At 42.5% G+C, this 15,011-nt stretch overlaps 1 protein-coding gene across 1 annotated transcript; it reads left to right on the top strand.

The window, feature by feature from the left end:
* The first annotated feature begins 2,766 nt into the window (after nucleotides 1-2,766).
* On the top strand, nucleotides 2,767-4,362 carry LOC143297700 (tyramine receptor Ser-2-like). The gene has a single exon (XM_076610122.1). The coding sequence runs from the start codon at nucleotides 2,767-2,769 to the stop codon at nucleotides 4,360-4,362; it is 1,596 nt and encodes a 531-aa protein (XP_076466237.1).
* Nucleotides 4,363-15,011: the final 10,649 nt, after the last annotated feature.

The raw sequence follows: 15,011 nt of genomic DNA, 5'->3' as shown, positions 1-15,011 counted from the left end.
TCGGTAACGGCGCCTGGTGGGTAAAGGATGGAGATTTCTTTCGATCTCCCAGGTCAACAAAAGTGCAGACCTGCTACTGCCTGAACCCCCTTCGTGTGTATACGCACGCAGAAGATCAAATACGCACGTTAAAGATCCTGTAATCCCTGTCAGCGTTCGGTGGGTTATGGAAACAAGAACATACCCAGCACGCACACCGCCGAAAACGGAGTGTGGCTGCCTACATGGCGGGGTAAAAACGGACAAACACGTAAAAGCCCACTCGTGTACATGCGAGTGAACGTGGGAGTTGCAGCTCAAGAACGAAGTAGAAGAGAAGAAGATAAATATCAACGTGGATGAAGATCCAGCTGCCCAGATACGCTTTACATAAATGTCATGAATACCTCCACCATCCACATTAAAGTGTATTCATATGGAAAGAGATTTTCTGTGTTTGGTCCAATGTTTATATTGACGAAGTATTTCAAAAATAGTTATCAAAGTTTACCACGGGCACACACACACACACACACACACACACACACACACACACACTTTTTTTTTTTTTTTTTCGCGTTTATCGCGCTTTGCGTTCAGCACAATAACATACTGTAAATGAAGGACCACCTGTTCAGTTTATTTCTTGATAAATTTTGGTGCGCACGCACACACGCACACACACACACGCGCGCGCGCGCACGCACGCACGCACGCACACACACACACACACACATTCACTCACTCACTCACACACACTCGCACGTACACACAGACACCATCCCCCACTCTCTCTTTCTCTCTCTCTTTCATCTGTGCTGTGATGTCAGAGACACACAGAACAAGGCGTATGACGTTATTTTCGAACAATTACGTGGCTGTGTCCTGAAATCAGGTCGACGCCATTATTTCTGGCGAAAAAAAAGCCGACGAAAGTCCCGTAGGCTTTTGTTTTTTCTTGGCATACAATAATTCTGTTGGTGCTGTTAGTGTTCAGTAATCACGTTCATATGAAGGTAAGTTTCAGTATATATCAGGCTATTTTTCTTGTTTAAGAAATAGTTCGTTCTCGGACATAAAATATTAAGATTTTCGCACCTACAGTATGCAAAACAGACAATAAAGATCTAAACGTTTCAACAACCCACACCTTTTGATCGCGGTAATGGTTTAGCTAACCTAAAAGTCATGAAAAATAATTCAATAGTGGACATTATGGAACATCACCAACACTTTGTCAAAGCAACCAACCATGTTTGTATATCAGTACATAACCATGTTTGTTTACCAATCTACTGATGGCAGGACCTAAATAGATTTGTAATAGCAACTGGACTGTGTTGATAGACGAAGGATTTCTATGGACCAAATGCCACAAGACTGCTGAGCAAGGCAAACTGATTAAAACTGCGATAACTATAATGACACAAAGGAGTTCAGAGAAACTGAAGATGTGTCAAAGTAACTATTCAACACAAATAAAACTGTCGCTGAATATACACAAGACCTAACTGTCATTGTTTCGTCGGACAATGAGAGCTTGAAAAAATGTGGTTCACGTTTACATATGAAAGAAGAATGAGCAGTTTTCACAAATAAACAAGATCAACTTCATTATAAACTTTTTAGTGTGAATGAAATCATTATATTGCTAATTAGAGTAATCGCACTGACTGGTTTATATGTCTATTTTAATGTAATTGACCTTATATTCTATTTTCTTAACAGGGCAAACAAAACCGTCAGTACCTCAGTGCCTTTTTTTCTTTTTAATTATCGGAGGGTTTGGGGCGGGGTAGAGATACTAAGTGCATACACGTCTATGGCTGCCTCTCAGATTTGACTCACACTTCAGTATTCAGTACGTCAGTCAAAAACCATTGATGATGGAGGTAGATCTGCACTGATCACAGAGAGCAGAGCACTGGGTAACGCATCGCTCCATCCAGTTCTTCAGAGTGCTTATACCGTGCTGCTGTCGTCAAAACTAACTCTGCAAGAACCCAGAAAACACTTTCATGGATACACATAATCATAGCATTGTCACCATATGATTAAAACTAGTTGAAAGTCTCAATATTTGGAGTTTACAGTTTTCTGGCTGATTTTATTTTTTCAACGTGCAACTCAAAAACTGAGCAATCGTATTGAATAACCAGATAAACAGAAAGCTTCCATCACAGAACTGGCGCTAGGAAATTCGAGGATGCTAAGGAAGTAGAGTACTCTGAAAACACACACACACACACACACACACACACACACTATATATATATATATATATATATATATATAAACAAAACTTTTTTTTTCAATTATACTGTCGACCATTCATTCTGATAGGGATGTTGTTCAATATATCATTGTAGATTTGTATCATTTTCTACCACACCATATGTACGCAAGAAAAAGATATAGCGCATGGTTGTCGTGTACATTGACTCATATTGTTCTTACTGGTGTGGCGATGTCTTATTTCTTGTGCTTTTGCAATAGATTCAGCCACTGACCGTAGCATAAGTTCTTCATCACAATTATATCATAATAAAGCAGAAACTACGTCGCACCTTTTAGCTGTATCAGCCAAAAACGTTTTCACTCGTTTCATAGTTCATCTTTTATGTGCTCTTATTGCTCGTTTTTGTCGCTTTTTTTTCCTTCTTTTTTCAGTATCTCCTTTCAGTTTGTTGTTTAGTTATGTACAGACATGTACAGTATTTTTCCTCTTGTAGTTTCAGCATTGAAAAAGAAGAACACGACAACATAGAAAACACACACGACCTAACAATGGACCTGACAACACGAGACAGCTCCATCAACGTGACGACAGGAGATACGTCTTCTCCACTGCAGCAGCAGCAGCAGCAAGGACGGAACCCGTCCATGGACCCTGTGGACCTCGAGACTCCAGAGCTGGCATTCTCTCTGCTCCCACTGCCCGCCCTGCTGCTCCTCACCCCGCTGATGCTGTCCTTCATCGCCATCTCTGTGGGCAGCAACGTGTTGGTGCTCCTGTCCTACAAGCCCCACATGCTGTTTGTGGACGCCCAGTCCCTGTACCTGTTGCACCTGGCGGTCAGCGACCTGCTCATCAGCGTCTTCTGCATGCCCCTGCACCTCATCTCCACGCTGTGGTCCTCGGGGTGGCCGCTGGGCCGCGTGATGTGCCAGCTGTACACGGCCGTGCAGTTGACGCTCCTCAACGTCACCACGCTGGTGCTGGTGCTGGTGGCCCTGGACGGGCTCCTGCAGGCGGAGGAGGGCATGAGGAGCACGGGGCTGGAGGCCAAGAGGAAGGCCTACCTCTGGCTGGCCCTGTGTTGGCTGCTGGCCCTAGCCGTCCGCTTGCCCGAGACCCTCAGCTGGGACATGTTCCAGGGCCACTCCCTCGAGTGCAGGCCCCACTTCTACGTAGGGCACGTGCTCTTCGTGCAGGTGTGGAGCTTCTTCCTGCCCGTGCTCATCCTGTCCGTCATCAACACCAGGCTCTACTTCCGTCTGAGGAGTTTGTCCCTGACAATCCTCACCTTCGGCCACACCTTTCCCAGCAGGCCTGTGTCCGGGTATGATATCACCGGGGAGGGAAGAAAGAACCTGGAAAGGCAGGAGCGGATCGCGATCTCCGACACAAACATAGCCGCAGGGGAGGAGTTCCACGACATCTCCGTCATCGCTCTCCGGCACCCTGGTGAGAGTCCAAGGCAGAAGCACGCAGCCAGACAGGGAGTGTCCAGAATGATCTACATCGATAGATCTCCCCAAAAAGGTAGGTCCTTCTCCCCGGGGCGAATGTCAGTACGGTCCTTCTCTACGGGTCAGATCGGAAAGATGACCAGCCAGGCAGGACGACGGTCTGACAGAACCCGGTGTGGAAGCAGGCGAAGCCAGTCATCCAACGACCTCAAAGACATCCGACTTCCAGACACGCGTGTTGACAATAAGCATGCCCCTGAGCGCGTTCAGGTCAGCCGCAGGTCTGATACGAGCAGCGTCATGGACGACGGGGAGAGCAGCGGCGCCAAGGCGGGGGGATGCCTGACGTCCAGGTCCCGGCACGTGTCTCTCGAGACCCCCTACCGCCTGAAGCGCGTGGCCGTCATCCTCTTCACTCTGGTGCTCATCCTGGTGGTCTGCTGGCTGCCCTACAGCGTGGCCTCCCTGGTGCGCTCCATGTGCCCGGACTGCGTGCACCCTGTTGTGTACAGCGTCCTATTGTGGGTGCTCTACTTCAAGTCGTGCATCAACCCTTTCCTCTACGCCTACAACACCTTCGCCTTCAGGAACCGCTTCCGTCGCCTCCTGGTCCGCGTCTTCCCTGTCAAGCGTCTGCGCAGGATGACCACGGACCTGGTGTCCAACGAACGGGCCAGTATCCTCAACTGAACGTGAACGGTGGTGATTAATCAACAATGAGCCCAGGATATCGAATGATTAATTAACAAATAGTACAGAGTGGTAACTCTCTCCATGCACAAGGTACACACCTTCAAGTCAATGCTGCTTAATGCTACTGATTTAGCAGCTAGCACACAGGCAAACAGAAAGGTAGATTGGAACAAACCCAGTGTGTGTGTGATGGCTGAATCGGTAGTGTAAGCAGCATTGACTTGAAGTTGTGTACCTTGTGCATGGAGAGAGTAACAACTCTTTACTGTTTCTTGAACGGTGGTAGTCTGATTCATCATTATGGCGTTGTTGGTTTGTTTTTTGGGGGGTGAGGGGGTTGTTTTTGTTTTGTTTTGGGCGTTGTTTAGTTGATTTTGTTTTGCTGTTGCGTTTGTTTCTCTATTATTTTAGCTCACGTGTCTATCACAAAGTGAGTCTACCAAATAACCATGTTTCGGAATATGTATTCTTATGGATGGATCGATGGATGGATGTAAAATAATATATTTTTTAAAGCATGCGTGTGCGTCTGTCGTAAACTTTAAACATTTCAATCAGTAAATGATTTGTCGACACAAAACATGGCCAGATTAAATTAGAAAAAAAGATAAGTTATTTCCACACGTTCCACTTACTAATGACAGTTCTCTTCCAAGTGGAAGGCAACAACAACAAAATAATGAAGCAGTGAAAGTTTCCACAGTCAGTTCACTGTTACATTTTTTTTTCTCTTCTTTTCTCCATTCCACAATATGACATCTTAGTACATCATTGCAAGCTTAACATTATTTCTTTTACAGAAAACATTTGCATTTTTATCGTACATCGTGATAATGACCCTTTTTTTTCTTTTTTTTTTTTTTTTGCTGGTCCATCATCTCAACTGTTTCATTGGCATTACTCTCGCATCGTTCATCATCATCTTCTTCTTCTTCTTCCGCGTTCCCTAGCAACGCTTAACTTTCAGGACCGCGAAGTTTCTCCTGGAGCTCCACCGGGCTGGGCCATGCCTGGCGTCTCAGAGAGTCGAAGGTGGGGCAGGACTGCAGGTGGGCCTGTGCCACAAGAGTACTGGTCAGTATGGGATATCTTCAGACGGTAGAGATGGGAGGGGAGCTGACAGTGTCCCGCTCGCAGTCTACAGATTATGACCTGTGCCGCTCTGTCCAGCTCATGGATGCCGGTTTTTTTTTGTTTGTTTTGGTTTTTTTTCGTCTTCCGGCCCGATGTCCACACGTTGGCGCCTTGCTTTCCTAAAGCTGTATCTCTCCCCCGCACACTGCTTCACCGGTGCCAGCAGTTAGGTCTCCAGGAGGCCATGGCGGGGAGACCCCGGCTGACACTTCTGCAGGGTCACTTCGGCAGTATAATTCAACTTACGCAGGACACCGCCTACTGGTAAACTTACGCAGGACACCACAAACTAGTCCACCTTACGCAGGACACCACAAACTAGTTCAACTTACGCAGGACACCACAAACTAAACCAACTTACGCAGGACACCACAAACTAATCCAACTTACGCAGGACACCACAAGCTAGTCCATCTTAGGCAGGACACCACCTACCGAGTCCCGTACTGATGACACAACAATCGCTTAGTCGAGAAGACAGACTACTCAAGACTGAGCGTTCCTTGTTGCAAAGTGGAGATCACCACCATGTCCACCATAAATCTGCGAACACCGAAAAAGTTGACAGGAACTCACCCAAAGCATGAAAGTGGAGGAGGCAGGGGGAGGGGGTGCAAAACTGAGGTCACCATTGAAAGCAGGGCATTAATTCAAAAACTTCCTTGCATACGATATCAACCAGGTCTGAGGGATACGCAGACGCCTGCAGCGCGGATCAGGAAACAAACTCCAGCAGTATTCCCCAAAAAGATTAATAAAAGATTCAACGGATTGAAAAAAAAGCCGCTGTGTTCTCCTCCACACAATGTGAAGGTATTTCTTCTTCTTCTGCGTTCGTGAACTGCAACTACCACGTTCACTCGTAAGTACACGAGTGGGCTTTTACGTGTATGACCGTTTTTACCCCGCCATGTAGGCAGCCATACTCCGCTGTGGGGGGTCGAAGGTATTTATTCCGATAGGCCGAATAGGTCCAAAAATCAATGCTTGGAAAACCTGCTGAGTTCCACACCCAACGTGATAGAGGCTATATAAATAATAGCAGTATGATAATCATCAGTATCAGTATAATCAGTCTATCAGTCGAAGATCATAACTTAACTACATGACTGTGAGGGTAAAGTCCTGCTGGATGTTCCACAGAGTCGAGGGATCGGCTCAATAAAAGTGTGTGGCACGTGAACTTTAGAACACATACTTTCACCACCATTTGAGTGCTGTTTGCAGAATAAATGACGAACATTCCACCCAATCAAATAATTAGCCATATTGAGTGCGAAGTGCAACCGCGGGAAGTACAAAATGGTTGATGGGATATTGGTAACGGTAGCAACATAACAACTGAATACGAGACGTCTGGAACCATCTCTCTGTGCAACAAATATTAACGAGTGGTAACTCTCTCCATTCAAAGGTACACAACTTCAAGTCAGTGATGCTTACGCTGCCGATTCAGCTAGCACACAGGTAAATAAAAGGTACATTGGAACAAACCCAGACACTTCCTCAAAAAAGGAAGCGCCGGGCCTGTCCTAAAACCGATCATTTGACATGTGCACACAGCAGCAAAGACAGAAAAAAATGTGCAAACACAACTTATTAGAAATGATCAACAAATAGTAAAGAGTGGCAACTCTCTCCATTCATCTCTCTGTGTACTTGTATCCTTTCGTGTTTATGTAGGCAAGTCGAGCGAGCGTGGTAGATACAAACCACGACAATGTTGGTGAGCTGCAGGTGAATAGCACGTGTTTGTTGTTGTTTTTTTGTTTTTTTCCTTGTTTTGTTGTTGTTGGGTTGTTTTTTTTTTTTTTTAGCGTTTATGTATCTGTGTGTTTTGTTTTGTCTTTGTTTTGTTGAGATTACTTTGTCGGTTTCCTTCCCACAGCTTTCATCAATAAGAGGAATTTAATTCAGTGGTATTTCATCATGTAGATGGTGTTTTGTTGTACTCGTTGTTGTTGTTGTTGTTGAGGTATTGAAGAGTGTTCAGGACAATATTCGGGATACTTTTACTGTCGAGTCGGCGATCGAGGACAGGTACGATGTTTTGAAAATCGTCAACATTTGAAATATTTCATTCGTGTAAAACGCCCCCCCCCCCCTGTCCCCTCTACCCCCTCCTTGAAAATGATGTAGCCGACAAAATATAAAACTTTCTATTGGAGTTATACCCAATAACAAAAAAAAAATGTTCGAAGTTTTGAAATTAAATCTTTATTATTTAAAGAAATTCTATATGTGCATATATGTACGCATGCATGTGTTTGCGTGCGCGCGCACGCGTGTGTGTGTGTGTGCCCCTGCGCACTGATCTCTCTCTCTCTCTCTCTCTTACACACACACACACACACACACACACACACACACACATAATAGACTGACAGACAGATAGACAGACAAATGGACGTATAGCCACATTAATGTGTGCACTCATGCGCACGCACTCACTATGAAAACCACTCGAAACCGTTGAACAGGGTTTCAAAACGCCAATCACTGGCATGTTTTATGTAAATTATTGCTCCTGAACTACCGCAGGTGACATTTGAATCATTGGCAGAATCATCACAATACTTATGAAAGTGGCTGAGTTTTTGACAATTTTATTTACAAAAGTTTGTTGGTAAAAACAACCAATATGCACATACAAACATGTTGATGCTAATAACAACCTACCAACCACACACACACACACACACACACACACACATTTAGACAAAAATTGGAAAACGGTCGAATCGTGAGTAAGCCTGCTAGATGGTTGTTCCTACCATGGTCTATCTTAATGTCATAGTAATTTGTAGAAATTGTGTCTGTTTCTTTACACTTAAAGTCAAGTGTTTGTGTGTTCGATCACTTCTTGTTTCTTTGTTTGTTTCTACTTGAATTGTTTGTTCGTTAATTGCTTGCCTTCTTGATTGTTTATTTAAGTGCTTGTTTTTGTTTCGTACTCCGTTTCAAAGTAAAACACTTTAGTCTAAAATGTTAGCTTAATCTCTCTCTCTCTCTCTCTCTCTCTCTCTCTCTCTCTCTCTCTCTCTCTCTCTCTCTCTCTCTCAATCCTTTAACTATATACGCATATTCCCATTCAATTGCTACAATTAGAAAGTGTCCATGGTTACAAAAAAACACATTTGTAAAATTTCTTTTATATAACAAAAACTCACCCCCTTTATGTCCGTTTTAAAAAAAACATGGATTTGATTTTTTTTTCAAAATATCATAAATCAGTCAATAATAAAGTGAGTTCTTTGAAACTTTGTCAAATGATAGTCCATTCTATTCTTTATATCAACACAAAATTCCATTGCTGTATGTATTTGCATTCTTTTTCCTTTTTTTTCTTCTTCTTCTTTTTTTATAGATATTTTTTCTTGTAACATAAGCAAACAGCCAGTACGGAGAGAAAAATGAAGAATGTCATCGGGCAGTATAGAATGAGTTAGTACAATATACATGCAGGCAGGCACATCCTCATCTTTATTCTTGTAGGGTATGAGAATCTTTCTATATTAAAGAAAAGTGAACAGTAAACTTAAACAAGTAACAACGTGTAAAAAAATAAATAAATAAATTAATTAATAATTAAGTGGGGGAAAGGGGATGGGCGACGATAGACGATTTTGCTGACTCTTTCATTATTTTACATTTTAACACATCAAGTTCGAAGGATGATTAACAATTCAAAAGATTATTCAAAACTGTTATAATGAGGGGAAGAAAAAGCACAAATTCGTGTATAAAAATAAAATCACAAGGGTTTTTTTTGTTGGGGGGGGAGGGGGTCGTGATTTTTTTTTCTTTAATCGTGTCATCAACTTTAAAAACCTTCAAAAATGTCGGAGCAGGTGAAGCAGAATAATCACTGCTGTCCACAGCATGGCAGGTTTGGCCAGGCTACCAGAGTTGAGGGCAACGCAGGCAGCTATGCCTGTGCAGCAGCCCATATCGGTCGCTTCTTTGGCTCCCTCTCTGGTTGACAATGGAATACAACCCATGATGACTGTGGTCGATTGCGAAGATAATCATCATATATATACATGTGTGTGTTAAACTGGTGATGTTCTACTTGATTGTTTGTGACTGTCGTGAATTTTACAGGGAAAAGGACACTAATTTCAAACATAGTTTTGCACAACAGTATGCATAGTTTGAAAAGAAAAGAAAAAAATTCTAGCAGCATAGGCGATTCAATATGCTCTTTCAAAGGACTGTCACAGAAGAATGCTATCAGTATCGTCACGTCCAAAAAGAACAGAATTGTGGGGGGGGGGAGGGCGAGGAGGGGGGATTGCTGTTGTGTGTGTGTGTGTGTGTGTGTTGTGTTGTGTTGTTTGTTTGGTTAGTTTTTTTTTATGTCAACAAACGTTCATCGCCATTATCATCATCATCATTGTCATCATCACCACCAAAGACACATGGTAGTTCACCATCATCACCATCACCATCATCATTACCATTACCACCCTGGCCATCATAATCATCATCTTTTCCTTCTTCTTCTTCTTCTTCTTCTATTTCTTCTTCTTCTTCTCCTTCTTCACCAGAGCTTCACGGGAGTACATTGCCTTCATTATATGTACTACTGCTACTACAACTACTACTACACCAGCGAAATCATCTTCATCACCGTCATCATTGTTCTTATGTTGATTCTCTTCAACCGTAGGGCCTACAAACTTCTGCCTCTGTCGGTATGTTCTTCTAACATTTCCTGTGTTGTTCATATGTTTGTATATCATATATGCAACCATAGGACACACACATTTTTGTTCTTCGCTCCATAACTTCGTTCAAATGTTCAAAATACACAACAGAAAAAATAAATGCAGAATAGTCAAAGAAGGGGAAATGGATTTAAATGATAAGTCTCTCTCTATATATATCTATCTGTCTATCTATCTATCTATCTCTCTGTCTGTCTGTCTGTCTGTTTCTGTTTTTTTGTTTTTTGTTGTGTTTTTTTTATAATTTTTTTTTATAATCATTTACGATGTTGTTTTTGGTTGTTGATGTTTTGTTGTTGATTTTTTGCAAATGCACTTGCGTATGTAATACTATCCTGTAATGTTTCTGGTGTGAACTTTAACCACAAAAAAAAAATGATGAAAATGAAAAAAACGAAAAAAAAAATTGAAATATAAAAAACAACAAAAAAAAAACAACAACTTCTGCCTCTTACCCACAGATAGCAGTCTGTGCTTGGCAGGTGCCGACCATCATGGTACCGTTCACCAGACACACCTTCCTCAGGTCGGGAAAGCACAAAACAGGGTTGTAGTTCTCACAACTGAGGGCTGCGTCACTCCCCACTACCCACACTGCATGCACACAGATCGACAGTCATCGTCACCATCATCATCGTCACCATCATCATCGTCATCATTATCATCGACGCTGTTGTCATCATTTTGTCTGTTTGTTGCTGGTTTTTGTTTGTTTTGTTGTTGCTGTTGTTGTCTTTGTTGTTTTTATGTAACATTCAGGAAACATAATGCTCAATGATATATTGTCTGTCCAACGTCTTATCAATTGATATTTTGCTTGCTGGGGCTTCGTGTTCGGATTATCCGACGGTATGTCAAGGTTTCTTAATTGGATTGGTGTGTTTGTGTAAACACGTGCGGTGTTGTTTCAATTGCATAACGCATTTCTGACACAACGCAAAGAGCATACAGGCGATGAATATAGCTGGTAGCGTTTTGTCATTGACTGTCTCAGAGTTAGACATTCGTCATGATGATCAGCTGAGTTGATTTCTCAGTTTGAAGTGCTGGTCCAGGAAGGTATTGTTGGGATACCTGGCAAGGTGTGGTTGTCGCTGGGAAGTGCAGGGAAATAGGTTGGTTTTTTTCTTTTTCAAGGGCACTGACAACGATAACCATCATCATACACATCATCTTGATCATCATAGAAACGTGTTGCAGTAGTAGCATTGTTGTTGTCGTCGTTGTCGTTATACCACGCGCACTAACGGCTGCTGTTCCAGCACTATCAACACTACTAACAACATTACTGATGATGATATTGATATGACGAGAAAAAACATCGGCAAACAGAAGAAATACAACCGCGATAACATTGATTAAAGCAACGAAAACAACAGTAACAATAAACAAACAATATAACAAACAAACAAAAACAGTTTTGCGTAAAATAATTATCAACACGTCGGACACGCCTCACATTATCCAAGTAGTGATATTTGCATGGGAAAGGGTGTAGGGATTGTTAACATACTGTTAATGACTCCTAAAACGTGTCTGTCAACTTGCAAATCAATGGTAGCGCCCTATCGCTGTGCTGTTCTGTTTGGGGAAATTAGTAGTAGAGTGTCCACTGAATAATGAAGTTGTAACCTTTCCGTCGTACAGGACTCCTAGCCATGGTGAACTTATATAAAATGGAAGCAGACACAGGCTTTTGACACGACAACACTTCTGAACCTCGCTAAAACATCATCATAGATAAATATATCATTACAAATGAACATACTGCCACCTGACAGAGACTGCGATAAGAGGGGGGAGGGGGGGTTGGGGGTGGGGGGCGGGAATGGGGACAAACAGACAGGGTTCAGGGTTGGTTAGTTTGTTCGTTTGTTTATTTGCTTGTTTTTCTTGCAAGAAACATCCAACTGCTTCCTGGATATTCAAAATTGGATGACTCTAAATAAGTTATAATTGAACGCGGACAAAACTGAAGCAATGATCATAGGAACTAAACAAAAGCTCTCTTCCATTACATCTGACACGATCAAACTTGGCAGTACATCCATCCCTCTTTCCAGTTCAGTCAGGAACCTCGGCGTTGTCCTTGACAACACACTGTCCATGCAAAAATTTATCAATCAAACATGTCAATCCAGCTACTGTCAACTGCGGCGCATCAGGTCCATCCGGAAATATCTGTCCATTGACGCAACATCTAGACTTGTTGTTTCTCTCACTCTCTCTCGCCTTGACTACTGTAACTCTCTATTGTCTGGTTTGCCTGCTTCATCCATTCAGTCCCTTCAGCGCATACAAAACTCTGCTGCCCGACTCGTCCTCAGAAAGAAAAGATCTGAGCACATCACTCCTCTTTTGCAACATCTTCACTGGCTCCCTGTCTCACACCGAATAAAGTACAAGATCAGCACTCTATGCTACAAATGTATTCACAAATCAGCCCCTCCCTATCTCTATGGCTGCCTTCACCTCTACGCTCCATCTCGCTCACTACGATCAGCTTCGGATCCACTCCATTTATGCATACCCAGATTCAAACTCTCGTCTGTTGGCCGCCGTTCTTTCTCTGTCTCTGGACCTTGCAATTGGAATGAACTTCCTCTTTCGCTTCGCCAAGTCTCCACACTCAGCTCTTTCAAGTCTGGCCTTAAAACCCACCTCTTCCCAAAATAGCCTCCCTTCCCTGCCTCTTCTTTGTCTTCAGTTTCCCCAGTTTTAGAGTTATGCGTGCGCGAGAATGACTGGTGCGAAAGCGCTTAGATTTGTCTATGCACAAGATTCAGCGCTATATAAATACCATTATTATTATTATTATAGAACTGCTACAAGAGATGAGTTGGTTGGTTGGTTGGTTGTTGTTTTTTGCTGTTGTTGTTTTTCCTTGTTTTTGTTTGTTTTCCTTTTGTTTGTTTTTTGTTGTTGTTTTGTTTGTTTGTTTTTTGTTGTTGTAGTTGTTTTGTTTTGTTTTTGTTGGTTGTTGTTGTTTTTTTGTTGTTGTTTTTTGTTTGTTTGTTTTTTGTTGTTTGTTTTTTGGGGGGGAGAGTGTCCTATAAGGGGTGGTGGGGAGAGGGGTCAATGCTCCCCTAGTTTTGCTCCTCTCTCTCTCTCTCTCTCTCTCTCTCTCTCTCTCTCTCTCTCTCTCTCTCTCTCTCTCTCTCTTTCAGCAGAGCTAAAGATGAATTAATGTGTGTCATGAAGAAGCTGTCATAGCGAGTCTCTAAAATTGTTCCAGAAATAATTATTTGAAGCCTAGATTCAGCCTTTGATACAACACGGAGGAAAATTGTTGGGTCTTGGCACTGTCGCTATGCATTGCGAAAAATTTTTGTTTCCAAATTTTTTAAGAAAGTTCTTGGAGTTGGAGTACCGCTACAGACACCTTATGATCTCATCTATGGCGAGACAAACAGATTCTCAACGTCTTTGCAAAGTGCTGACAAATGCATTTAACACTCACCGGTAAAAATTAAAATTAACACGCACAGATGTTCACAGATTTTCGATAACAGGAGGAAGAAAGATTAGGTTTGGAGTGTCAGGATGAAGAAATGAAAATGGATTTGGTTTTATGTGGCTCAGTCAAGGTGCTGGAGATATAGGCCTAAAACTGTTAGTCGTGCACTCCGTGAAATACTGATTGACAGCAGATGGCAAATCTTGAATTCGTATAATGATGATACTCCAAAATTTGCTTTGTATTTGTATTTCTCTTTTTCGTCACAACAGATTTCTCTGTGAGAAATTCGGGCTGCTCTGCCCAGGGAGAGCGCGTCGCTACACTGAGAGCGCCACCCTTTTTTTTTTTTTCTTTTTTTTTTTTTTTTGTATCTTTTTCCTGCGTGCAGTTTTATTTGTTTTTCCTATCGAAGTGGATATTTCTACAGAATTTTGCCAGGTACAACCCTTTTGTTGCCGTGGGTTATCTTAAGAGCGCTAAGTGCATGCTGCACATGGTACCTTGGTTATACACAGCGACACACACACACACACACACACACACACACACACACACACACACACACACACACACACTACGAAAGGGAGAGAGAGAGAGAGAGAGAGAGAGAATCTTACCAGTTGAGACAAACAGCAGCAAGGCTACATTTCTCATCGTGTCGAAGAAACAATTTGGCCCACTTAAAACAAACAAAAACAAATCACAGACCTAAGTTCTCCAAGTAAGCTCACGTTCACTGCTGATAAGAAAAGATCTCTCTTTAATTAACAGCTTCCGACCAACCCGTTGCTTCCTTGTCGATGCCTTTTCTGCCCTCGAGTTTCAAAGGGACCCAGCAGCCACATTTATACGGACTTGAAGGTCGGGGTGAGGGAGTCTTATTACCTTCACACCACTCTGCATTCTCATAAATCGTGAACGGGGTACCGGGTGCTTGTATCAACATTTATGAAGCTCTTGAAGACCCACTTGTGTTGACGTAAAATAGCATGACTTTTGTGTCGCCTGTGCTTCAGTGTGTTGGCCAACAGTCACCAAGAGTCTATAGAGAGAAGAAATGGACAGAGACAGACCAGACCAGCGGACACGGACACAGAGAGGGCCGCGAGAGACTGACTGATGGATTTATAGATGGTTTATTCGTTCATTCGTTCATTGGCTCTCAAGAAAGGTCAGTCAAACGTTTGAAAAGAAAATTACAAAAGTTCTTCATAGACATTATACTTTGTCCAGTGATATACGGCTAAAAGTAATTCACAATACACATAAATAACACATGTCAAGATTAATTACACTGAGTGAATTAAGGCGGTGCTAACTAA

The sequence above is a fragment of the Babylonia areolata genome, chromosome 23, assembly GCF_041734735.1.
Source record: "Babylonia areolata isolate BAREFJ2019XMU chromosome 23, ASM4173473v1, whole genome shotgun sequence".
Lineage (NCBI taxonomy): Eukaryota > Metazoa > Mollusca > Gastropoda > Neogastropoda > Buccinidae > Babylonia > Babylonia areolata.
Note: the sequence above shows the minus strand (reverse complement) of the source record. Positions and strands in the feature narration are given on the sequence as shown.